The sequence below is a fragment of the Polyodon spathula genome, chromosome 3 (genome assembly GCF_017654505.1).
Source record: "Polyodon spathula isolate WHYD16114869_AA chromosome 3, ASM1765450v1, whole genome shotgun sequence".
Lineage (NCBI taxonomy): Eukaryota > Metazoa > Chordata > Actinopteri > Acipenseriformes > Polyodontidae > Polyodon > Polyodon spathula.
The window spans coordinates 45,525,410-45,550,831 of NC_054536.1; the positions used below are offsets into that span (position 1 = coordinate 45,525,410).

The 25,422-nt window shown below is 39.2% G+C and overlaps 1 protein-coding gene across 4 annotated transcripts in view; it reads right to left on the minus strand.

The window, feature by feature from the left end:
• The window catches only part of efr3a (EFR3 homolog A (S. cerevisiae)), a 273,730-nt gene that overhangs the window by 80,101 nt on the left and 168,207 nt on the right, over window positions 1-25,422 (minus strand). For all 4 annotated transcript variants that reach the window (XM_041245312.1, XM_041245313.1, XM_041245314.1 and 1 more), the window contains 3 exons: window positions 8,358-8,436; window positions 3,813-3,948; window positions 1,232-1,390 (listed from right to left, as the gene is read on the minus strand). In XM_041245312.1, coding sequence (XP_041101246.1) covers window positions 1,232-1,390; window positions 3,813-3,948; window positions 8,358-8,436 — 374 coding nt within the window. The remainder of the gene's footprint in view (window positions 1-1,231; window positions 1,391-3,812; window positions 3,949-8,357; window positions 8,437-25,422) is intronic.

Here is a 25,422-nt window from a genome sequence, read left to right on the forward strand (position 1 = left end):
AACGATAGGTTGCGGATGCAACCCCGGTTCCCTGAAAAAGAAAATAACCATCAACCCGCGAGGTCACTCCGGAAGCCTTCTCGGCCCGAAGAGCAAAAGAGGAAGAGAGTCTCTGCGCGCTGCATATAGTAAGTTCCCAGGGGGGCGGGCTTACACGGCAGCTCGCGCAGAGGCCTATCGGCAGCCTTGCTATAAAGCTCAGCCAATCCCTACTGCCTGACGGCAATGTCCCATACGTTGATGGTTATTTTCTCTTTCAGGGAACCGGGGTTGCATCCGCAACCTATTGTTAGATGAGATGGGAGCCTCAAGAGGAGCACATTTTTTTCCTTTGTTTTTAGAGCTAGCTTCAGAGATACATGTGAAGTATGTCCATCAAAAATAAGGACTAGACTTCTTTGACTAGACTCTAGACTCTTCATTGACTTCTCATCCAGCCATGATTAGACAAAGAATACTTTGCTAATTCTGCACCATTTGGACACCATGTGCTTGGTAAATTACACAGGGAGGCAGACTTATCCCAGCCGCCAGTCTTCCATATGGTTATTTGTTGTCTTCCACTACCCCCAGGGATTTAAATAGATATATTTAAATAGATTTTTTGATCCTCCTGGAGCCAGGATCTGGTCAGATGCAGGGTCTATTATAATGAAAAGCAGTGAAGGAATCTCCCTCAGTTCATCTCCTCCTTATTCGGATAGATAACTTTTCTAGTGTCCCTTCTATTTGATTTGTATTTGTAATGCCAACTGCTAAAAAAAGTAAGCAATCTGTGGTAAAGGTTTTGTGGAAGATGTACTCTTTTGTGTATTGAGTTTATTTTGTAAGACATGTTCAAAATAATATTTTTTTCTGAAACATGAATATTGTGATACCTGTTAAATGCTTATATTTCAAATGTAATATAATAAAATGTGTTTCTGACATTATTGCGCAGTGTGCATTTGTTTCTGTAGGTTTCATAATCAAATGCATATTTGTTTTGTATGTGTTATGTAGAGCTGCAAACTGCAAAAAATGTAATCATAAGGTTGCCCAGGTTACTCTGAACCAGAAAACCCTTTGGATTCTGGGGGCCAACTGTTCCAAGACCAAACACTCAGCAGATTGCCCCGCTTTTCAGTCTCGGACACTTTGCTGTACTCCCACTCCTGTTTCAACCCTAAAACACATTGTAAAACATTGTAAGATGTACTCACTTAGATTACTAAGATTGTCTCCTACTCACCAATTGTTTGTATGATTGCATTCTGCACTATCCTCTCTTCATTCTCCTTAGAGTTGGTGCTGACACTGCTGGCAGAGTTGCGTCTGTCCCCCAATTCAAAATCCACACTGAGGCATAGGTGTTTCAGCAAAGTATTAAACACTTCCAAAACTGTAGGACCTTCAAAAGACATCAAATGGAATAAGTATTTGTTTAGCAATAAGCACTGAGAAACAGTAATTAAAAGTTTAAGACAAGGCATTCAAAATACCAACTCCCCAAAGTAGATTCTGTGTTTATTAACTTTTGAAAACATTGAAGATCCTGCAATACCAGTTGAAGAACAACAAGAACATGTCTCATGGCCAAACTTCCTGATCCTGCGAGCCGCGGACAAAAATGTTTATATTGCAGAGAGCCACAAGACAGAGTGTCAAATATTAAATATTTGCAAGAAAGGCATTTAAACAACCACTGTTTTGCTTTTTTTATTACTATTCTCTCAAACATAATAACGGAATCCTACACTTATTCTATGCAGTACAATAGTTAGGTTGTTGTTAACAGCAAAATACACAAGAACAAGGGATAGAGTATTGTAGGGCCTACACTGTTTATGTGTCATTTTTACTGTACTGTAGATCCACAGTGAATTAAACTTTACATGTAACCCTATAGTGTTTTCCCATTGTTTCTGTTTATACTGTATGAATTATGCACTTTAAATAAAATATATTCAGTTATTATGAAGCACAATACGGTAACTGCTCTGATTTCACCAAAAACACCACATAAAGACAAGTTGAAGATCTAAATGCAGGGTTAAAAAAAAAAAAAAAAAAAGCTTTTTTTTGCATGACTGCTCCGTGTATTAAATGTTTGAGAGCTTTGTGCATCACAAATGCACTGTATTTGTTTTCAAAAGAATTACAGTACCTGCTCGTGAGGAGACATAAATATATAATATAATAAATATAATATATATTTTGCAATATAACATTTAAACATGCATTCTCTAGTCTAGCGCCAACAGTCCAATTGTATAAAAAGATTAATTCATCTGAATAAGGATGTTTGGCATGAGTGACATTCCATTCCATACAAAACTCTGCTTCTCTACTGAACGCTGAAAGGAGCATCTGCTGGCTGCTGAAGCGTGCTTTTAAAGAGGCCAGCTTGTTTCTCCTCAAGTCTGATCCAGGAGGATATTCAGATGAAAGTGTTTTCTGATTTGTTTCATAATTACGTTTGAGGCTGCTCACTTTATACAGACTACAGTGTAAGCAATCTGTTGCAAATAAGACACAGATGTTTACCACTGTTTTCACTGAAAGCAAACTCTTCCTCTCATTCTGGCTTAAAGCTTCATACTTTCATTTATTACTCGTGGACTATTTGCTCAATGCCATTGTCTCCACAAAACAAATGAGCCTGTACTCTATGAACTCCCTGTTAATTAAAGATTTGCCTTATTTTTACCTAGTGGCATTTTGGGTCAAGTCAATTTGTACAGCACCGTGACACTCATGTTTTTACATCGGTAAAACAAAAACAGCATCTGTGAACACAAAAGTGCTATAAGGAATGAGGACCCTAAATCACCTGTAGCGAGACATTTAACCTAATGGAACATGACATCTGCTCCTTTAGATAATTGGTTATTGAATTGGTTACAAATTCAAGGAAGGGTGGTGATCATGATAAAATAGTGTTACAAAATGGATACCTAGTCTGAATCTCCAGGAGGGTTAAATGATGAACTTCCAATATTGTTGCAAAATAATTGATTGTATCAGAAGTCATTGAGAAACAACTGTTGTATACTGTTTTATTGTAATGTTTAGTATTTCCCTTTAAAAATGAATGAATTAGCCAATTGTAATAACCACAAATTAAATAGACAGAAATGTAATACATTTTGTTTGAATACATACTGAGGAAGGTATCTAGCTGCAATGCGTCTATGCTAATCTGGGGTCTAATTTTAACATATGCTTTTTCTTATAAAAGAGCATGCAATTCATGTTTGCTGTATTTGATGATAATTTTGGATGACTCCAAAATGCTGGGACTGTACAGGTTGAACTAAATAAACAACTGCAAAGCAATAATGGGAAAATATGACACATGATTGGCTTCCTGCAAACTGTTAATGGTTGTTATAAAAACCATCTTGGACAATTAAAGATATTTGGTTAATCATGTCTTCAAATAATATATAATTTCATTTCAGGTAAAATGAGTTTCAGGGACACGCTAATGGACTGTGAGAGACAAATAATATGTCAACAAATGGTATGCGTACAAAGAGAATCATAATAGAGAGGGGTCACTAAGCATAATTATCACCTTTCTGGTGAAACTCCAATAAACAAGGGAACATACCACATGTTTCAAATTGTTTTTTATAAATTCAGTATTTAGAATGCATATTTAGAAATAATTTATTGAATTCATTGATGCCCCCGAAAGGTTCAGTAGCAAAATACAGAGTTGTTAACAGGGACATCAAAAAGGGACAGTAAATGAAACAAAAAAAAGTAAAACTACATTTACAATGAATGAAAAAACTCATTTGAGTTTCCATTTTAGTGTAACCTACCTATGGAGCCTTTGGCTGCAATGGCAACTGTTTCCAGAAGGACCTGCACAATGCCTGCTCTGACTCGAGGGGAGTCTTTGTTGTGAGTGTCCAGGTGACCCAGGACCTGCTGAATCACATGATGAGAGTGCTGGGCCTACAAGGAACATAGAAAAATACATATTTCCACTTTTATCTCATCCTTATACAGCAAAGCATAGCAAAGTATAATAAAAGTATATTGAAAGCATGGTGAAGCCCACAGAAGTATGGTAGGGCTCCAGACAAACTTTTTGTCTTTGGAGCCAATGGCAAAAGCAGCACCGATGAAGGGGGAGTAGCCTAAGTCGCATGCAAAGCACATGCATTAACTATTAAATATTACCTCAAGTTCAATGTAAAAATACAACGTGAGTTTGTATAATTTGTTTAAGAAAAATCTATATTTTAATTGGAATTCCGGTACTTTCAGATTTATGACTACACCACTGCTTACGGTCTGAAGGAATCACTCCACTCATTTGGTTGCCACTGATCTTGGAATTGTACTTCTGTGTGACAGGATGGCGGGTGTGGTGACATCAGGCCAGAAGCAAGAAGACACAGATACTGCAGGTAGGGTGCAAATGGCGCTTGTGCCGTTTTATTTTAAATAACAAAAATAAAGAAAATATTTAAACAAACAAAACACTTGGCTCATCGAGCAAATAAAAGGTTTAAACAAAATAATTACAAAAGCTAAAACACTCAACAACTGTTCTAAGTAAGGCTAGGCAATCGCCTTCACCGATCTTTAGATTTGCTTATATTTACGTTTCTTTTTTCCGTTCTCGTTCGCTCCTCTGAACACTCTTCCAAACAAGAAAAGCGTCAGGCTTATAATAGTGACCGAGGAATTAACTAGCTCTTAATTACCTTGTTAACCCCTCGGTCACATTCTGCACAAGTTTATTAATGCTGCTGTTTAGCAATCAGTAGCTAAAATATACAAAACACAGCTTTTCGATGTCACATTTATACATAAAACAAATACAAACAAATAATAAATAAACACAGGGGCGGGAGACTTTGCCACAGATCCCCCCCCCCCCCCCCCTTATGCAAAGCACACCTGGCCTCAACGGCCACCTCCCCCCTAAGTCCCAAAGATCAGGTCATATTTCCGGCCCAGAAACAGGAGCAGGACAGCCATGGTGGGACATCCTCTTACCAACCCAACACCCCTAGTGGCCAGGCTGACATCAACAAACAACCTCCAAGTGATGTTGAACTGGCCTCCCCAGGCGATGACGAACAAGCATCCCCAGGCGAAGCAGTGGTGTCAGCGACCCCAGGCAAAGCAGAGCTGGCAGCGACCCCAGGCGACGGCGGCAGCGGACCCTTGGGAGGCAATGGCAGCAGTGGACCCTCGGAAGGCGAACTCGGGAGGGGAGCCCATGGCCATAGAGACGGCAGCGGGAGTTCCACTTCTCCCCCGTACCCTATACCCAGTGGCTCCACAGATGATGCGGGGCAGCAGGCAACCCCGGGCGAGGCAGGCAGGCATCCTTGGGCGAAGTGAGGCAGGCATCCTTGGGCGAAGTGAGGCAGGCATCCTTGGGCGAAGTGAGGCAGGCATCCTTGGGCAGGCATCTCCAGATGGTGACGTGAAGGCATCCCCGGGCAGTAACAAAACTCAGCTGCCGCTCCTCTCCCTCGGGTGGTGGAGGTAGCTCCAGCGTGTTGGAGGTGGGAGCGGTAAGTAGTCCTCCCACGTTGGGAAAGGCGGAACCTGCGGAGTTGGCTCGTGCTGCTCTGCTCCTGCCAGTGAAGGTGGCGGAGCCAGAGGCAACTCCTGCTGCTCTCCTCCTGGTGGTGGAAGCGGTGGAGGTGGAAGCAGCATGTAGTCTCCTGGTGACGAAAAGTAGGAGCAGCATGTAGTCTCCTGGAGACGAACGTGGGAGCAGCGTGTAGTCTCCCCCTGTTGCAGGGGGCTGGTGCAGCTCTGCCTCACTTGCAGGAGGCTGGTGCAGCTCTGCCTCACTTGCAGGAGGCTGGTGCAGCTCTGCCTCACTTGCAGGAGGCTGGTGCAGCTCTGCCTCACTTGCAGGAGGCTGGTGCAGCTCTGCCTCACTTGCAGGGGGCTGGTGCAGCTCTCCCTCACCTGCAGGGAACTGGTGCAGCTCTGTCTCACTTGCAGGAGGCTGGTGCAGCTCTGCCTCACTTGCAGGAGGCTGGTGCAGCTCTGCCTCACTTGCAAGAGGCTGGTGCGGCTCTTCCTCACTTGCAGGGGACTGGTGCGGCTCTGCCTCACTTGCAGGGGATTGGTGCGGCTCTCCCTCACTTGCAGGGGACTGGTGCGGCTCTCCCTCACCTGCAGGGGGCTGGTGCGGCTCTGCCTCACCTGCAGGGGGCTGGTGCGGCTCTGCCTCACCTGCAGGGGACTGGTGCGGCTCTCCCTCACCTGCAGGGGACTGGTGCGGCTCTGCCTCACTTGCAGGGGACTGGTGCGGCTCTCCCTCACTTGCAGGGGACGGGTGCGGCTCTCCCTCACCTGCAGGGGGCTGGTGCGGCTCTGCCTCACCTGCAGGGGGCTGGTGCGGCTCTGCCTCACTTGCAGGGGGCTGGTGCGGCTCTGCCTCACTTGCAGGGGGCTGGTGCGGCTCTGCCTCACTTGCAGGGGGCTGGTGCAGCTCTGTCTCACTTGCAGGGGACTGGCGCTGGAACCGGCAGCGATGGCTCCTCTCCCTTTGGCGCTTTAGACAAAACCAGCACGCATTCTTCTTCTGCTGGTGGTGATGGGGACAGCAGGCATTCTTCCTCTGCTGGTGGAGATGGGGACAGCAGGCATTCTTCCTATGCTGGTGGAGATGGGGACAGCAGGCATTCTTCCTATGCTGGTGGAGATGGGAACAGGTGCCTCTTGGACTTTGGATTCCCATGCTCCGAGTCCTTCACCTCTTGGTCCTCCATTCAAAATGAATTTACCAATAACATACAAAAATAAAAATAAAAACCTGCAGTACCTTTCTCTGGCCTGAGTCGGAGGCTGTGGTGGATCCCACGAGTACACACTTGTGCGAGAGGATGGCGTGTGTGGTGACGTCAGGCCAGAAGCAGGGAGACATACAGATACGGCAAGTAGGGTTCAAATGGTGCTTGTGCCGATTAATTTTAAATAACAAAAATAAAGAAAATATTTAAACAAACAAAACACTTGGTTCATCGAGCAAATAAAAGGTTTAAACAAAATAATTACGAACGCTAAAACACTCAACGACTGTTCTAAGTCAGGCTGGGCAATCACCTTCACTGATCCTTAGATTTGTTTATGTTTCTTTTTTCCGCTTTCATTCACTCCTCTGAACACTCCTCCAAACAAGAAACACCGCAGGCTTTTATAATGGTGACGGAGGGATTTACTAGCTCTTAATTACCTTGTTAACCCCTCGGTCACATTCTCAACGAGTTTATTAAAGCTGTGTGACTGTTAGCCTATTTAACAATCAGCAGCTGACAGTCACCTGGTATGGAAACTAATAAAATATACAAAACACGGCTTTGAGACGTCACATTTATACATAAAACCAATACAAACAAATAATAAAAAACACAGGGCTGGGACACTTTGTCACACTCTGTCAGGGTGTTTGCTAGCAAAAGCAGTATTGTGAATATTCAGTAACCAGTATTAAGCAAGCTTTCAGCAGATGTGAACTTAACGCCAAACGTCTTATATTTCTCTAGAATACAGGACCACCACATTTTATGAAACAAGCACCTGTCAACTGAATTAATTTTTTTAAATATCGCTACTAACATAATTATACTTTCATATACAGTACCACTTTATGGTAATAAAAGACACGTGTTAAAAAGATGTATTATAAACTAAAAATAATCCAAAAGTTTTTATTCTACTTATTGTGTTTTCTCTAAAACACAATCCTGTACATTTTTACTGGACAACACTGCAAATCAGGGTATGTGAAACCAGTGAAAGTGTCTTTACGCTCCATAAAGGCAAGTCACATGACCTCAATACAGCAGTCATATTCGGTCGAAGTTACATTTCATAGTCACAACACATTTAATATACATTGTTTTTATAACCCTATACATAAAAGACAGTAACTAAAACAGTTTATGCATTATGTGGCTTCAGCAGCAAAGGCAGCTATCTAAAATTACTGGTACCCTTGATTAAACTTGACCTACATAATCATAAACTACAGTAGTGTACAGAGTATGCCAACACCTCAAAGCGCTATCATCCAGAAAACGAACAGACAAAGGACCACAATAGCAAACATCTTGGGTCACAGGTCAAAGTGAAAAGTGCTGTTAGATTTTGGCCAAGGAGTTTGCATCCACTGAAAATATTAAGTTGGTCTCTCTCATATTAGCAGTTGAAATAGCATTGGCAGAGTCGCACTGACAACTGCATTTAAGCTTCCCTCAAAAGAATGCTTAGCTATAGAATTGGCTATGAAAAATACAGCCCTTTATTGTTATGTTTTCTGGATAAGGATTTCAAAGCAAAAGTAAGATGGCACTGTACATTCTGAGTCAGTGTTATGCACGTACCTGTATTGAATACATTATGATCTTAAAACAGGATACTGCAAATTCATTTGTCTCCCAGAGCCGATGGTTGTCTAAATGCCTGCATGTAAAAGAAATACAAAATAGGTAATAACCATACACATTATTTTAATATATTTTATTGATTTTAACATTTCAAGTGATACTTGCAACTGCTTTCTACAGTGACATGAACAGAATAAATAAATAAATAAAAAATGGTTATACTGAGATCCCAAAATTATGTCAAACACAACCTGGTTTCTGTAGCTTCTGTACCAAATTTAAAACAAAACACAACAGGACTGCAGTTACAATTGTAAATCAATAAGGGGTTAATATTTGAATAAACATCTAATCTCTATCAAAAACATACAATTTTTAAAGAGGGGAAATGAGGTACACTAAAATGTGTCTTCACCAATAAATAACCTATATTGTCTATAAAACTGGTGTATATTCAATAAACACCGGAAAATGGTCACTTAATTCATGATGACTTGACCCTTTTCCTGTGTTTTTAAAAAAAAATTTAAATAACCTACAAAAAAACAAAACAAACATAAAAAAAACTTTAGGTCATTATCATAACAGTGGTTCCCTGAAATCGAAATGTAACCATTACGGTATGGGTATTTACCTCTTAAAGACCCGAAACATCAAAAAATTGAGGGAGAAACTCATCTCTATGCCTGTGTTGTAAGGCTCGACTGAGAAGCCGCTCTTAACACTAGTTCCAAAACCAGGGTTTTAAGGATCCATGACATTAAGTCTGTACAACCTAGTAAAGGTATGGGGAATAGCCCACACCGCTTCAGTGCAAATGTTCTTGACAGATGCACCCTGGAACAAAGCCCACAAAGTTGCCATGCACCTAGTGGAAGGGGCAGTCAGCTTTTCTAGAGGGGGTACGTTGGCCAGCTCATAGGCAGTCCTGACCGTAACCACAATCCATTTGGACAGCCTCTGCTTACACAGGGTTGACCATGGGACTTTGCCCCATAGCAGACAAACTATTGTTTGGACTGCCTCCAAATTTTTGTCCTGTCAATGTAGTAAGCCAGGGCGTATTGAGCTGTCGCTCCCTATCAGACTGGGAAGGATGTAGATGGAAAGCCTTCAATTCCACGGACTGGTTGACATGAAATGTCAAGATTGTTTCTGACAAAAAGGCAGGACTGGTACGGTGTGTAACCTGCTGAATGCATGGGCTCAGATGGAGGCTTCATGAGTGTATTAAGCATGAGGCAGACACCACATCTGAAAAACACTCCACTTGTGCTGTCAGCCAACCGCTTCTATACTGCAGACCCACCATGCAGCCACCTCAGAGATACAGCACTGGAGGACAACGCAGCTCTGGGCAGCGTACAGGCAAACCTGCAGATGCCCAGCCAGACTACAGGGGTCACTGGTGCGCGGTGAGCTGGGGACACCCTGGCAGACCTAAGCCCTTCTATATTAAATGGAGAAAATGAAAAATAAAATCAACCAAATAACTGTAACAAATCATTCATGGGAAAGGATTATTTTGAGCTATACAGTATAAAGCAAAAAAATTGCCCCCCAAAAAACCCTACTGTGAAATACTAGAGAGAAATGGGGAGAGGTGAAAAAACACATATAACCTAATAAATACTAATCAATTTTTTTTTTTTTTCCAAAGAAATCAAAAAGAAAGAAATCAAAATGTAGAACAGGAAAACAATCTGATCTGAAATATACAATAAGATAATAAAATAAGTCAATTATAAAAAAAATTTTGGCAAGTCATGGTAGAATTAAATATAAAAAATATATAATGATATCCTATAAAATTATATGTGTTGTGAGGGGAGAGAGAAATAAAAAAAAAAAAAAAAAAAAAAACACAAATGTCAAAGCCAAGTCGTTTTCACAATTGCAATGCATATTTTTTACATAATATAAAGTCATGCAGTATTCGAGAAATATGTAGAATAGATCAATCTTATGCTCAAACTCATTAGCCTAATAGCTTTTCTCCAAACAACTAAACCAGACACAAGAAATCTGAGATACAAGGTTTCACACAAAGTAACTACATGAATATACAAAAAACACATGGTTCCTAATGCTTATTTTACCATCTGATCGCTGAGTTTACATCATTTCACAAAAAAAAGTTGCAACTACAGTAGTCAGATGTTTCTTCAAAGCGGACTTCATGAAGCACAGCTCGATAAAACAGTTATTAATCAAAGGTAAACTTTTTTTTTTTTTATTATCAATCCACATTGAAAAGACGACAAAAGTTACACACAGATTGTTTTAAATTCATTTGGGATATTTCACAGTACAAGTAGGGAGGTCAAGCATAATTTTAGAATGAACTGGCTTTTGCAAACAGTTTTTATTTAACTTAAACATATTTAAAATGAAAACACTCCAAAATGTTTTATAAACATTTAAAAAGGCTTTTTAACGCACCAGAATTAGCTTCTTGTTTGGCAGGCCGCCATCTTGTTTTTTTTTTTTTTTTGACAGGCCTGTCAGTCCTAAGCTTTCATAACAAAGATCGCCCATTTATTTTTATTAAATCAGTCACTTTTTTTGTTTTGTTTTGTTTTGTGTTTTTAAACTTTACTCAGAAGTGATTGGCAGTTTAAAATGGGAGGATCTAAGTTTCATGCAAAGAAGCAGTCCTCCTAAAACCCAGGCACCTCCCTGTCTGACATGTGGGGTGTTGTCATTGTGTAGGTGCCGATGATCCGCGTCAGCTGTGCAAGTCTGCCCAGCAAATATGTAAATGAATCATTTTTAAAGCGTTGTGATTTATCGACCTACCAAAGACTGAATAAAAACCACCAGACGCCAGCGAAAACATCCGTGCGTCACTTAATCCAACCCCTCTATCTCCAAGGTCACAAAATGTTGGTTAATAATTCAAAAATGTATGTTTACATGACGCCTAGACCTACCAATCATGTAATTTTTGTGTTGTTTGTAGGTGGTTATGGTTATAAAAAAGCACCCCAAATATTTTAATTCTGTTTTTTTTTTTAATGTTTTGATTGGGGGATTTCTTACGGAAAAAGGGGATTAAAAGGTCAATGGGTACCGTGTACTTTTAAAAAAGTTTTGAGTGTGTAATATATAGTTCCTTTTGTGGCCAGTCCAAAATAAAGAGGAATATGACACAGTGGTTAAGTCTAAATGGCACCGTATGCTCGTCTTAAGAAAAAATCACCTACTATATAATAAAATCAACTGCGTTTTTATGGGTGTTTGTGTGCAGTTTGTAATCAACACTAATGTTAAAATAAAAATTAAAAAACAATCTTATTTCATGGGGTTGGTTTTATATTTAGAAATTATGATATTTTTTAATATGGCACATTTTGTTGCGTTGCAATTTTAGACCTTACAAAACCAACAGAAACATACGTAAATATTGTGATACGCACTTGTAGTTGATATAATTGAATATGAATATATAGTTATATATTTTGATTCATGATAACTCTGATAACACAGTATAACACATTTTTTTTTTTTGTTCCTGGGTAGTAAGTGTTATTTTCTAATTGCTTATGCCTCAAAAGTATAGAAAATGGTTATTATTCCCCACAAACTTTGCTTTTGTGACCAGGACAGTGATATTTCAAAATATTTACAGTATAATTGTAAATCTCGAAAAAATACTCACTTCTTTTGTAGTCATTTTTGTATTACTTTAGTATAAATACATGTTAATTTGGATTCATATGTTGTTTTTTTCTGACTTTATGTGAATGAAAAGACACACATTTGCTCGTTTTCCCATTGGAAATAGTGATATTTTGAAATATCACTGTCCTGGTCACAAAAGCAAAGTTTGTGGGGAATAGCCATTTTCTATACTTTTGAGGCATAAGCAATTAGGAAATAACACTTACTACCCAGAAAAAAAATTGTATTACATAGTGTAATCTTACAACGATTTCACAATGGCTGCATTCGTGATGCGCACTCCCATAGGAGCCAAAGTTGCACATGCTTTGTTCGCAGGCCCTAGTACAAGCCAAAGACAGCCACCGTTTGGGTTCAAATAGGCTGTAAATTACGTCATATGAAACATATTTTATCTGTGAAATAAAATATTAATTTAAAATTAAAGCCACCGACCTAACAAGTTATGTAATAACTCCTGGATGGGCGACCCTGAGTGAGAAAACGTCATTGTTGTTCTTTTTAACCACGTTTTTTAATCATGACGTACCAGGTACTTCCATAGCACAGAGGAGGTTAAGTGACAGCTCCCAGTACGTGTTAGCTTTCTAGTAACAACAAACGAGTACAATTAGACATGACAAAACAAACAAACACTAAACACTCAGGGTTTTGTTATTTTTCTTCATGGGTTCTCTCGCAACCATTACAAAGGAACAGATCACTTAGCCACACCCCTTTTTTGTACCGCCAGTCACGCCCCATTGGTTAGCGAGTGCAACCGTTTCTCCTCCAATCCACGGTTGCCACATCGCTTCCCTTCTGGGGCAATAACTTTGTGTACCGTAGCTCTGCCCTCTTTCTAGATGGCCAACTTCCACCTTTCCTTGGATTGAATTGTCAGGTCATCCAGTCCAGGGCACTCTGTTCCCTTTACACAGCGCACTCACAGATTTGGAGGGAGATTTATAAGCAATATTCATTCTTTCTCTATCACAGACCTGTAATAGTTAGGTCCAATTTAAAATCTGGAATAGGGGTGCCACCTTTTCCACAGACCAAACCTGGACATATTTCTCAGTCAGCCTAGCTCTATCAAAACTGCAGTAGACTGTAATACAGTTTAACACAACACCACCAGATCTTGGTACAAATCAATAATCACGCAGTATACACAGTATTGTGCTCTTGATATTTCTAGCAATTGAACTTGCAAGCCAGAAGAATAGTAGCTATATCACGGTAGACTAATCTTACTTGAGACAAGTAGCTGTGGTGATGAGTAACGCTGTAGTAAATCAATGCAATTTCTGCAGCGATGATCCTGTCTACATCATTTTTTTTTTTTTATTATTAATTTCTGAGCCTGAAAAGCCCATTTGTGATGCTCAGAATTATTTTACAGCCATTGCATCATGGCAAATTTCACCCCCCCCCCCCAAATACATGTTAACAAATGTTATTAATAGAATTATTAAATAATAAAAAGTGACAAAATTAGACAAAATGTACTCAAATTTGGTTTGGGTTTTTCATTGTTACTAATTGCATCATAAATATGCAATGTTTATACATACACACTCAAGTATATATGTGTGTTAATTACCGTTATACATCGTAAGTAACCAATATTTTAAAAGATAGTGGAAATCCTTTAAGCAACTAATGTACCGTATAACTGGAAATTTTGAATGATATTAAATTTGCAGATTTGCTACCTTGATAGATTTTGATGGATTTTGAATTGGCATTTATCAACTAGCACCGTCACAAAGAAAAATGTAAGTTTTGTATTTCTTTTTTCATTTAAAAAAACATTCATATACATGTTTAGTTGATGAAATGTGTCTGCTAAAACAGTATCTCATTTACATTAACTGGTTACAGCAACTACAATGTCATAGCAGCAACTTGGAAAACAACAAAGAAGGCCTTCTAAAAATGAGTTACAATATTTATCGTTCTTAAATGACCCTTCAATTTTAAGATATCAGTAATTGAAAAGGATTACTAACTGCAGTACACTTTAACGATAGGTATTTTCTAACTCCTAGTTTTAAAACTTATCAATGGTTAAGAACATAAGAAAGTTTACAAACGAGGAGGTCATTTGGCCCATCTTGCTCATTTGGTTGTTAGTAGCTTATTGATCCCAGAATCTCATCAAGCAGCTTCTTGAAGGATCCCAGGGTGTCAGCTTCAACAACATTACTGGGGAGTTGATTCCAGACCTTCACGATTCTCAATGTAAAAAAGTGCCTTCTATTTTCTGTTCTGAATGCCCCTTTGTCTGATCTCCATTTATGACCCCTGGTCCTTGTTTCTTTTTCAGGTCGAAAAAGTCCCTTGGGTCGACATTGTCAATACCTTTTAGAATTCTTAATGCTTGAATTAGGTCGCTGCGTAGTCTTCTTTGTTCAAGACCGAATAGATTCAATTCTTTTAGCTTGTCTGCATATGATATGCCTTTTAAACCCGGAATAATTCTGGTTGCTCTTCTCTGCACTCTTTCTAGAGCAGCAATATCCTTTTTGTAGCGAGGTGACCAGAACTGCACACAATATTCAAGATGAGGTCTTACTAATGCATTGTACAGTATTAACATTACTTCCCTTGATTAAAATTCCATTTCCCAATGTATCAGAGCATCTTGTTGGCCTTTTTTATAGCTTCCCCACATTGTCTAGATGAAGACATTTCTGAGTCAACAAAAACTCCTAGGTCTTTTTCATTGAGTCCTTCTTTAATTTCTGTATCTCCCATATGATATTTATAATGTACATTTTTATTTCCTGCATGCAGTACCTTATACTTTTCTCTATTAAATGTTATCTGCCATGTGTCTGCCCAGTTCTGACTCTTGTCTAGATCATTTTGAATGGCCTTTGCTGCTGCAACAGTGTTTGCCAATCCTCCTACTTTGTGTCGTCTGCGAATTTAACAAGTTTGCTTACTATACCAGAATCTAAATCATTAATGTAGATTAGGAATAGCAGAGGACCTAATACTGATCCCTGTGGTACTCCACTGGTTACCTCGCTCCATTTTGAGGTTTCCTGTAATCGGTACTTTCTGTTTTCTATATGTTAACCACTCCCTAATCCATGTGCATGCATTTCCTTGAATCCCCCTACTGCGTTCAGTTTGATAATTCACCTTTTATGTGGGACTTTGTCAAAAGTTTTCTGGAAATCTAAATAAACCATGTCATATGTTTTGCAATTATCCATTATCGATGTTGCATCCTCAAAAAAATCAAGCAAGTTAGTTAGGCACAATCTCCCTTTCCTAAAACCATGTTGACTGTCTACCAGGATACTGTTACCATATAGGTAATTTTCCATTTTGGATATTTTTATAGTTTCCATAAGGTTCATTAACATAACACAGTGGAATGGTCACAGTATCATGTAGTAATTATAGGACAGTATTGCAAGTGTGAAAACTTTAACAATAAAGCCAAAAGTAATATGGTGCAGGACTCATTTATTTTAACATATTGTTTAGGGACTTTGTGATACCTGCACAGTGGATAATAGTATCAACAATAACAATCCAAAGCAAATTTGCACCATTGTTACAGATTTTCTAACAAGTCTGGCATAAACAATTTTGGCTGCTACTTAATTAACCCCTTGTAAAAAACTAAAAAACTAAAAAATCTACACAAAACTGCTTAACCTAAAGAATAACAGTTATACAGGTACACAGTAGCAGGCTCAGGTCTGCTTTTAAATTTTTTAAACAAATAGTCTTCATCGCCCACTGCCACTCTCATACTCACTTTGACAGCCGACATATTTTTTCCCTTGTCCAGCACGCTTCTTTAATCTGTGCTGCATACCACCAGTCTGGCAGAGTACGGGATCACACTATCTATACCACACTCTGATTGGTGGAAGTATTATTGCCGATCCAATCCAAACCACCAATAAAGCCAAAATAAATTCCACTCCAAAATGTCCTGTTATACGGTATGTCAAAGAAAATATTAAAAGAAGGTTGGTGTTTCTTATGCATTTCACTAAATACAAGATATTACGGCATTCAGGTTTGTTAATTCCTGCCACCCAGACATGGGTGCCAATTCCCGGACTCTCTGGGTCAAACCCGGAAAGGTGGCAACCCCAATCTGGAAGTACCCTATTGAATGCACTTAGAATTAGCTGTGGGTATTATTTCAGATGGACGTTTACCATTTACTAACATATTGTCTAATTTCCCCATATATCTACATGAAGGTTTTGATGAGCTACAAGGATCAAACCAAAGATTAACTAACTGCCATACAACCCCTAGCATTAACAATGTATGATAAAATTCCCCAAAAGTTTGTTTCATTTTGCATCACTCAGACACAAGATTTCTCCCTGAAGCCCTCGCTGATGGTATGACATCTGCCACTTCTTGTTCTTTTATATATCAAGCTAGTAATTGCCCGGCCTTATCTCCCAACTCAAAATATTTTTGTTTATCCTTAAAATAAGGGAAATTATATTCATATTTTATCTGTATCAATTTTCTTTCGTGAAGACTATTGAATAATAAAGCCCCCCAGAAAAGCCTTCATGGCTTCCCAGGTTAACTTCGCAGAAGGGGAGGGCGGCACATCAGTCTCTCTAGACTAGAGTTAAACCTCTATTTTGTGGACTTGTTAATTTTTGTAAATGCAGGCAGTTGCAGAGATATACAAATGTGGTCTAACACAGCAATATTGCCAATTGAGCAGGATACAGTGGAATTAATTAGAGGTTTCAATATTAAGAAATAATCAATTTAGAGAATACGTTATGAGTAGAAGAGAAGAATGTGAAGTCTCTTTCCTTGGGATTTCGCAGGTGCCAAATATCTAAGCCTAGCCCATCACACATACCTTTCAAAACTCTCACTGACTTAGGTGCACTGTCTATGAAAGACAAAATGAGGTCCAAAATTGGATCCATAATTTGATTAAAGTCTCCCCCTCCTACCAATGGATACTGACCCATTTCATTTAATTTATTTTCCAGATCCCCAATAAATTCAGGGTCGTCACCATTTGGAGTAAAGGCATTAGCTAGGATAACCCCCAGGCCCAGGCCCTGTATCTCAGACAATATTATTATGAATCTACCCATTTGAGCACTTATTTCTTTAACAAGTTTGAATTGTAGTTTTTTGTTGACTGAAATGGCAACCTCCCTGCTCTTTGTACCCACACTATAAGATACATCTCTGCCTCATTTACCTCCCCTTCCAAGAGATGTGTCTCCTGTAAAAATGCAAGATCACACTTTGATGACTTGAGATTGGATAGCACCTTCTTTCTCTTAATAGAGTTAGAGGCTTGCATATTTTATCACATAAAAGGTAAACAGACATCTGGTAACCGACTATATACAATATACTAACACCAACTGGCACAAAAAAGATGAGAAAATAAATTAAAAAAAACAGAAACTGGAAAAAATAAAAGAAACAAAATTACTTGTGAAACTTTAAGGTCTGTGATTCTCCAAGTGGGATCCACCACTCAAATCATGCCCCCACATCTTCAATTCACCCATCAATGCCCACGATGTACATCTTAATTGTATTCCCCCCCCTTTTTAAATTTTTCTTTGAAATATCCAATATTAATCCCTGATATCACCCATATAATGTATTGTGTTAATAACCAATCATTGAGGATGTGCAGCATGTACATATTTGTGTAAATCTTACCACATATGCACCCATACCATGTTAAACACTGTAAATCTCTGGAACCTTTTTTTATTATATATTTTGACGTTAGATCAAACTGAACACAACTCCTTGAACAGTGCTATTATATCAGTGCTCATTTGTAACAATCTATTCCAGTGATATTTTTCTTTTCCCCCTTTTTATCTTCTCCTTCACTCCCCCTCTATTTTTTAACATTGTTAGTATCCATTGATCACACACCCATGTACCTGCATACAAGTGACAGAGCACAGTGATGAAATTAATTACTCTGGATGTCATTTAGCAAACCACCACTGTGCCCTTCAATTCACTGTCATTGCCATATGCACCACATACTAAAAAGGGACCGATGAGCTCTGTCCATTTCTAGTTTCCTGTAATCCTTCTTCAAACCCAGAGTTGTTCTTAAGAAATGAATCCTATCCCCAGCCTCTATCCCCTGAGGAGAATATTCTGGTGATTTCTATTTTTAGTGCAGTCCAGCTTGCTGTGAAGGGTCTCCAATTCAGACTGGGAGACAGGACTCATCCATGCATACACAGTATTAACAACTACAAAATTAACAGCACTGTATAATTGTTTGGTACAGAGTAGTGAGTCATTATAGTTGGAAGTGTACAAGTACTGTAAAGGTAGTATAAATACATATTTATATGAATATTGTAATAAGGACGCTGAGGACGTAAACATTGTCTTACCGCAGACCCTGGAGTGGGTTATTTCGCTTAGAAAATGGCTAAAAATTACAAAAACTAAATATCCTTCTGTATCCTTCCACTGAGAAAAAACAGTCTCTGAAGACTGTTTGATTGTAGCATATATTTTGTACTTTTTTTAAATTGCCATAAACATTACATTGAACATTGCCATTTATACAAACACTTTCGAGATTAAGTGACATTTGAGAATTGAAAGCAGACTGATTACACAGATCTGAGGGAGAATTCATGGAACAGCCAAACAGTGCACTGCATTGGCACTCGAGGGAGGGGATTCCGAGTTTTTTATTTTATTTTTTTTTTTTTTTGTAGGAAATTATTCTACTCAGGCTTTGCGGACTTCAAGAGAAGTTGACCAATCATTTCTGAGGCTGTTTTCACACCGATGCCAGTAACTGGCATAATGTCCCTAGATTGTAAACCAACATTAGATGATTTGTGGACTAAACGACTTCCATGTCAGTTTGTACAGTGCTGCAGTCCTTCCCGTCCGCGGCGAGCACAACAGAATTCTATGCTGAACCCGATCTTGTTTAAAAGCCCAACAGTTGTGTCAGGCAGAAAGCAGGACAGATTTTAATTTTCTTTTAAATATGTTCCTGAAATCAGAGGGTAGTGGTGAGATGTATCTGTTGAGTCGAATTTATCGAAAAATGTCATACTCGCTAGTCAGTTTTATAAGGTGATATTTTGTTTAATAGATGCTGCTGCTGCTGCATATACAGTATATTACATGCAAGTGACACTTGTGTGACGATTTCTCAGATGGCTTTTGAATAGTGTTACTGTTACTGCTTGCCTCTGAGTTGTCTTTGTTCTGTTCCCTGACTAAATAAATACCACAGTATATTTTTACATTTTTTTGTAATTCTTAGTGACAAAAAAAAACAAAACAGATTGAGTGATTTAAATGCTGTTTCAGTTGTATGGACATTTTTACCTACAGAAACACAGTTTAGATAATTGTTACTATTAAGACGTATTAAGATCAGGTAAGTAAGTTGGTCTATGATGTCATAGCCATGCGGTAAGACAATTATTACTGCACGGTCATGTGATCTTGTTCAGCCAATCACAACACTTAATTTATCCAAGCCATTTTATAAGTACAAATATGTTACAATATCATTAGGAAGATAACATTGCTTATAAACATATAAATTCTAAGAAAAACTTACAAAGGTTCATAAATAAGATGATAAGAAAGTTTACAAACTAGAGGAGGCCATTCTGCCCATCTTGCTCGTTTGGTTGTTAGTAGCTTATTGATCCCAGAAACTCATCAAAGCATCTTCTTGAAGGATCCCCAGGGTGTCAGCTTCAACAACATTACTGGGGAGGAGATTCCAAATTCCCACGACTCTCAGTGTAAAAAAGTGAATGCCCCTTTATCTGATCTCCACTTGTGACCCCTGGTCCTTGTTTTCTTCTTTTTTTTTCAGGTCAAAAATATCCCTTGGGTCGACACTGTCAATAACTTTGGAATTTCGAATGCTTGAGCAGATTGCTGCATATTCTTTGTTCAAATCTGAATAGATAAAATTATTTTAGCCTGTCTGCATGACATGCCTTTTAAACCCAGAATAATTCTGGTCGTTCTTCTCTGCACTACAGCAGCAATATCCTTTTGTAGTGAGGTGACCAGAACTGAACACAGTATTCTAAATGAGGTCTTACTAATGCATTGTAAAGTTTTAACATTACTTCCCCTGATTTAAATTCAACACTTTTCACTATATATCCGAGCATCCTGTTGGCCTTTTTTTATAGCTTCCCCACACTGACTAGATGAAGACATTTCTGAGTCAACAAAAACTGCTAGGTCTTTTTAAAAGATTCCTTCTTCTATTTCAGTATTTCCCATATGGTATTTATAATGTACACTTTCTCTATTAAATGTAATTTGCCATGTGTTTGCCCAGTTCTGAATGCTGTCTAGATCATTTTGGATGACCTTTTCTGCTGCATCAGAGTTTGCAAATTTAACATGTTTGCTTACTATAACAGAATCTAAGTCATTAATGTAGATTAGGAATAGCAGGGGACCTAATACTGATCCCTCTGGTAATCCCCTTGTTTCCTGTAATCGGTACTTTCTGTTTTCTACATATCAACCACTCCCAAATCCATGTGCATGCATTTCCTTGAATCCCTACTGCGTTCAGTTTGAGAATTCACCTTTTACGAGGGACTTTGTCAAAAGCTTTCTAGAAATCTAAATAAACCATGTATGCTTTGCAATTTAGCCATTTTGTTCTAAATTACAGGGTTTCTTCTTTTTATTGTATATGAATATATCTATTGTAGCGCTGACAATCACTGTTGACCCTCAGACTTGATGAGCAACAGAATACAGACAGATGTTTAATGGGAGGGATGGCCTCACGGTCACAGTTGGACTGTATACAGGACACGACAGTATACATTGTATGTCCTGCAAGATTATATATATTATATATATATATATATATATATATATATATATATATATATATATATATGATATAATATATATATATTAATCGACTCTTCATTAGACACAGTGTTTTGCAGAAGTATTCATTCATTTGTTGGCACCTGAGCGTACTCCACTTCCAAATTAGACTTTACATGTACAATCTACACAAACTATTCCACATTGAAAAAGTTAAAAAATGCATATAGAATATAAATAAGTAAGATTTACAGAGAAAAACAGATTAATCTCAGATGCATAAGTATTCAACCCCTTTTCTACTGGAGCCCTAAATCAGCTCAGGTGCAAATGATTTGAAAGGTCACAAAATTAGTGAAATGGTTTCAGCCTATGTGTACTCAAAGCGATTTAACTTGTAGATAATTTCCCTCAGGTATTTAAAGACTTTCAAATTCCAACTCACATAGTGATCCAACAAAGCAACCATGAAGACCAAGGAGCTTTCTAAACAAGTCAGGGATAAAGTGATAGAGGCACAGAGCAGGAGAAAGGGTACAAGAAAATTTCAAAGGTACTGATTATCCCTTTCAGCACAGTGAAGTCCATCATTAACCCTATGCCGCCTACTAGGAATGACTATAAATTGTCCTTGTATCCAACAACTTTCTATTTTAGTGCTTGTGTTTAATAACCATAAATCACAAATTAAAACACAATATATCAACTGAAAGGTATTGAGTAGACCTTCTTAATCATATCATCTGTTTTGTTGTAGGGTGTTTTATAGATTTTATCTTCTAAGTAACACCTCCAAAAAAATATTGAAATATGAAATATTAATAATATTTCACAAATGTGCAAATGTTCACATTTTTCCAAACAATGTAGAAAAAAAGTATATGGGAGTTATGCAATTTTATGAGGATTTCAAATATTTAATCAGACTTGAAATTGCTTGTACAGTTGCACAGATAGATAAGGTTTTGTAAAGCAAAAAAAAAAAAAAAAAAAAGCATAAGAGCCAAAATGGTGGATGTAAAACTGAAAATGAAACTGAAGAAACCTAGAAATATAATATAATCCCGTTTGTGATTAAAGTTAATTATTTGTGTGTAGCGGTCTCAATATGTATGCCACACTAGATGTTGAGTATGTTTTTTATTATTATTTATTTATTTATTTATAAAAAGAAGAAACTTGAGAATACTGTATAGGGTGAAAAAAAAAAAACTACCAATAAACAGCTAAACAATAATAAAAGTAATGACTACAGCTAAAGACTTATCGTTTACACACACAGAAACAAAGTACAGTAACAATAACAAACAAAATAATGATAAAATAACACTGACATGACAAATATATTAAGTTAGCTATCTAGAGATCAGAGAAATGTCATATTTACTTTCGCCTCCATCAAGAAAAACATTTTCAAAACAGGACACAAAATAAAATAAAAACATATATAATTAAAAATAACAGTAAAACATTTATAAGCAATATATCTTCGATGTCTTTTCAGTAATTAGTTTTTTGTCTCAGGTCGGCATCTGCAGCTGCACGCATAAACACAGACACAGACTATGTTTTTGAAAAGACAGAAATTGAGCTTTGAAATTGAATTGAGCGTTACATCTGGCGCAAGCCCAACAATGCACATGAACCAGTCAAAACCATCCTAACTGTCAAGCATGGTGGTGGCAGCATCATCTTATGAGGATGCTTATCTTCAGCAGGGACTGGGAAGCTTGTCAGCATAGAGGGGAGAATAGATGGTGCAAAGGTGAATCCTTGAGGAAAACCTGTTTGAGTCAGCCTATATATATATATATATATATATATATATATATATATATATATATATATATATATATATATATATATATATATATATATATAGGCTCGAAATTAGGTGAGCTATTATCTAGAGAACGTTTTTAAAACAGCAGATGCCCGATCTGCACTTTATATCTATCAAGATATAAATGAAATACTCACTGCAAACAAGAAATAGATCACCTTTCTGATATTAAAGTACAAACTCCTGTGGCTCCTGATCCAATTGAAAGTGGCGCTGAATACAAAGTTGCTGGCAAACACAATATTTACCTAAAGCTTTAACCCTACTTTTCTACTGTGGGCTGTTTTCAAAGACCAAAATCTGTAGACTTTCAAAATGAAAACAATACAGGTAAATTGTAATTGATGAAAAGCAAGAGATATTTAATGAAAACTTAAAACTTTTACTACAACATATTCATGGTGGCAAAATTACAACAAACATGTTGTCACCATGAATACTGAGGCTATTTAAATATTGGAATTATCTGTTCCAGAGGTGCTGTGTTAAACAGAATACAGTAAGCAAAGTTTAATGCAACCGGAGTGATGATGACCAAATGTGTGTGAGTACTGCTATGTAAAAATGCAGCTGAAAATGAACAGTTGCTATCAAGAAACTTAAAAGAAGAACAACCCAAAAGCAAAAACAATAATACACGGAGGGATGTGCACGTGTCATTAACAAAATGTAAAATTAAAATAATAATAATGAAGGACAACGAAAACATCTAATATATGTACGGTAAGTAATTAATTTTGTGATATTCTAAACTTTAAAAATGTTTATTTAGAAGTACATGCATGTACAAACTGTAACATAAATGGTAATGTAAACACTGTAACAGAACGGTAATCTCTGTATATTCATTCTTTCTGTTTGTTCATATCTGTGAAAACACTAACTGTATTTGTTCCCTTTCAATTTGAATGACAACCACTACCGAATGGGAAGAGCCTCTCTGACTGTCAATCACTGAGCATATATAAAAAAGCTGCCATATCAGGGCCCTGCTGTGAGGGGGAAGTCCCTCCCACATCCTGTTGAAGCGGGACATCCTCACAGTAGCACATTGCCATTTTCTTTCTCACTTCTAGAGACAGGTCGTAGATAGTGTTTGCTTTCTGGTACCGAATTTGACTGATTTGTTTGGTTTTGACCAACAAATTTATTGGATCCACGGTAAAATCACGCTCTTGAATGTTGGTTTTGACCCCTCTTAAGTTATTGGTGAGCGGCCATTACTCTTTTTCACAACACGATATCTCGTGTAGTTGATATATCGTGTGGAGAGCTGTTGTGGTGCTGTAAGGAGACTCCACGGGCAATAGTAGTCGTCCTCTACACCAATTTAAATCGGTCACAGCGACCAAAAACAAAACAAACAAATAAAAAACAGCTCCAGCCCTGGTGACTATCTTCGGAGCCGTCTACAGCCTGGCACCGACAGCGATACAAAATGGCACCGACCTCAGTGCTGATTGACTCGGCACCGACAGCGCTTTCCTCGGCGCCGTTCCCGGCACCAGTAAACCCCTTCGGAGCCGTCTACAGCTCGGCACCGACCACGACCGCGCACATTTTCGACGCCGAACTCGGCATGGACAGCGCTCACATTGTCATTGAGTGCAGCAGCTTGACCTGCAAAGCCATGTCGGTCATGTCGACTGGGTCCTCCGCTGGGTTCCACCAGTGTGACCAGTGCGCGGCAAAGCTGCCCAGGCAGGACGAGCACTGATCCTGCGCCAGATGCCTAGGGCCAGAACACGCGGCCAAAGCACTGGCAGGTGAGCTGGACTGCTCTCCATATATGAAGTTCTCGAGGAGAACTAAGCGACGGAGAGCAGCCTTATCCCCAGCAGAGTTTCTCCCCTCGAGCCATGGGAGAATGAGATCAGTGGTCCAAGAGCCTCCGCAGAGGTCGTCCAGGACACCCTCTGCTACAGTGACCAGGGAACTTTCCCTCACAACTGGGTCACCCTCCCCTTCCCCACCACTGGTACAGAGGCGCAGACACCTCTAGGGGAGACGAGATGATCATCGCCAAGGCGGTACCGCTCGAGGGAAGCTCACCAGGGGACAGACGATCGCCTCGCAGACACCGCTCCCTTTCCCCAGGGGACAGGAGGTCGGCACGCAGGCACTGCTCCCCTTCCCCATGCAGGCACAGACGATCACTGTCACAGTCGCCTCGAAGGCGCCCAAGCTTGGCCGAGTGGCGGTTCGCGGAGCTGGCAGAGACTGTAAGGGCTCAGCAGACCATGCTGGAGACCCTATTAAAATCTCAGGGCAGGCTGCCCCCTACCACCTGGCAGCCCCATCCCCTCTGCCTAGACCCCCTAGCCCAGGCGAGCTGTCTTTCAGGGCACCCAGATCGGACGTCTCAGACTCAGCCACCTTCGTCAGGCAGGCCACAGTGGGGAGATCCTTGCCGACCTTGCCACACGTATCGCAGAGGGAGGAGTTGTGGGTGCTAATGCAGTGTGCAGCTGCAGCCTCGGACGTCCCCTGGCCAGCAGAACAGGAGGGAAAAGGAAACCACTTCCTCCAGCAGAAAGGGCACCCACAGCATGCCCTCCCCTTATGCCAGGACTTCCTGGATTTGGTGCACTCCTCCTGGGGCAACCCAGTGTCTGCACCCTCAGCCTCCAGAACAGCAGAGTCTCTCCTTCTTACTGCAGGAGCCCAAGAAGCAGGCACGGGCACATTCAACAC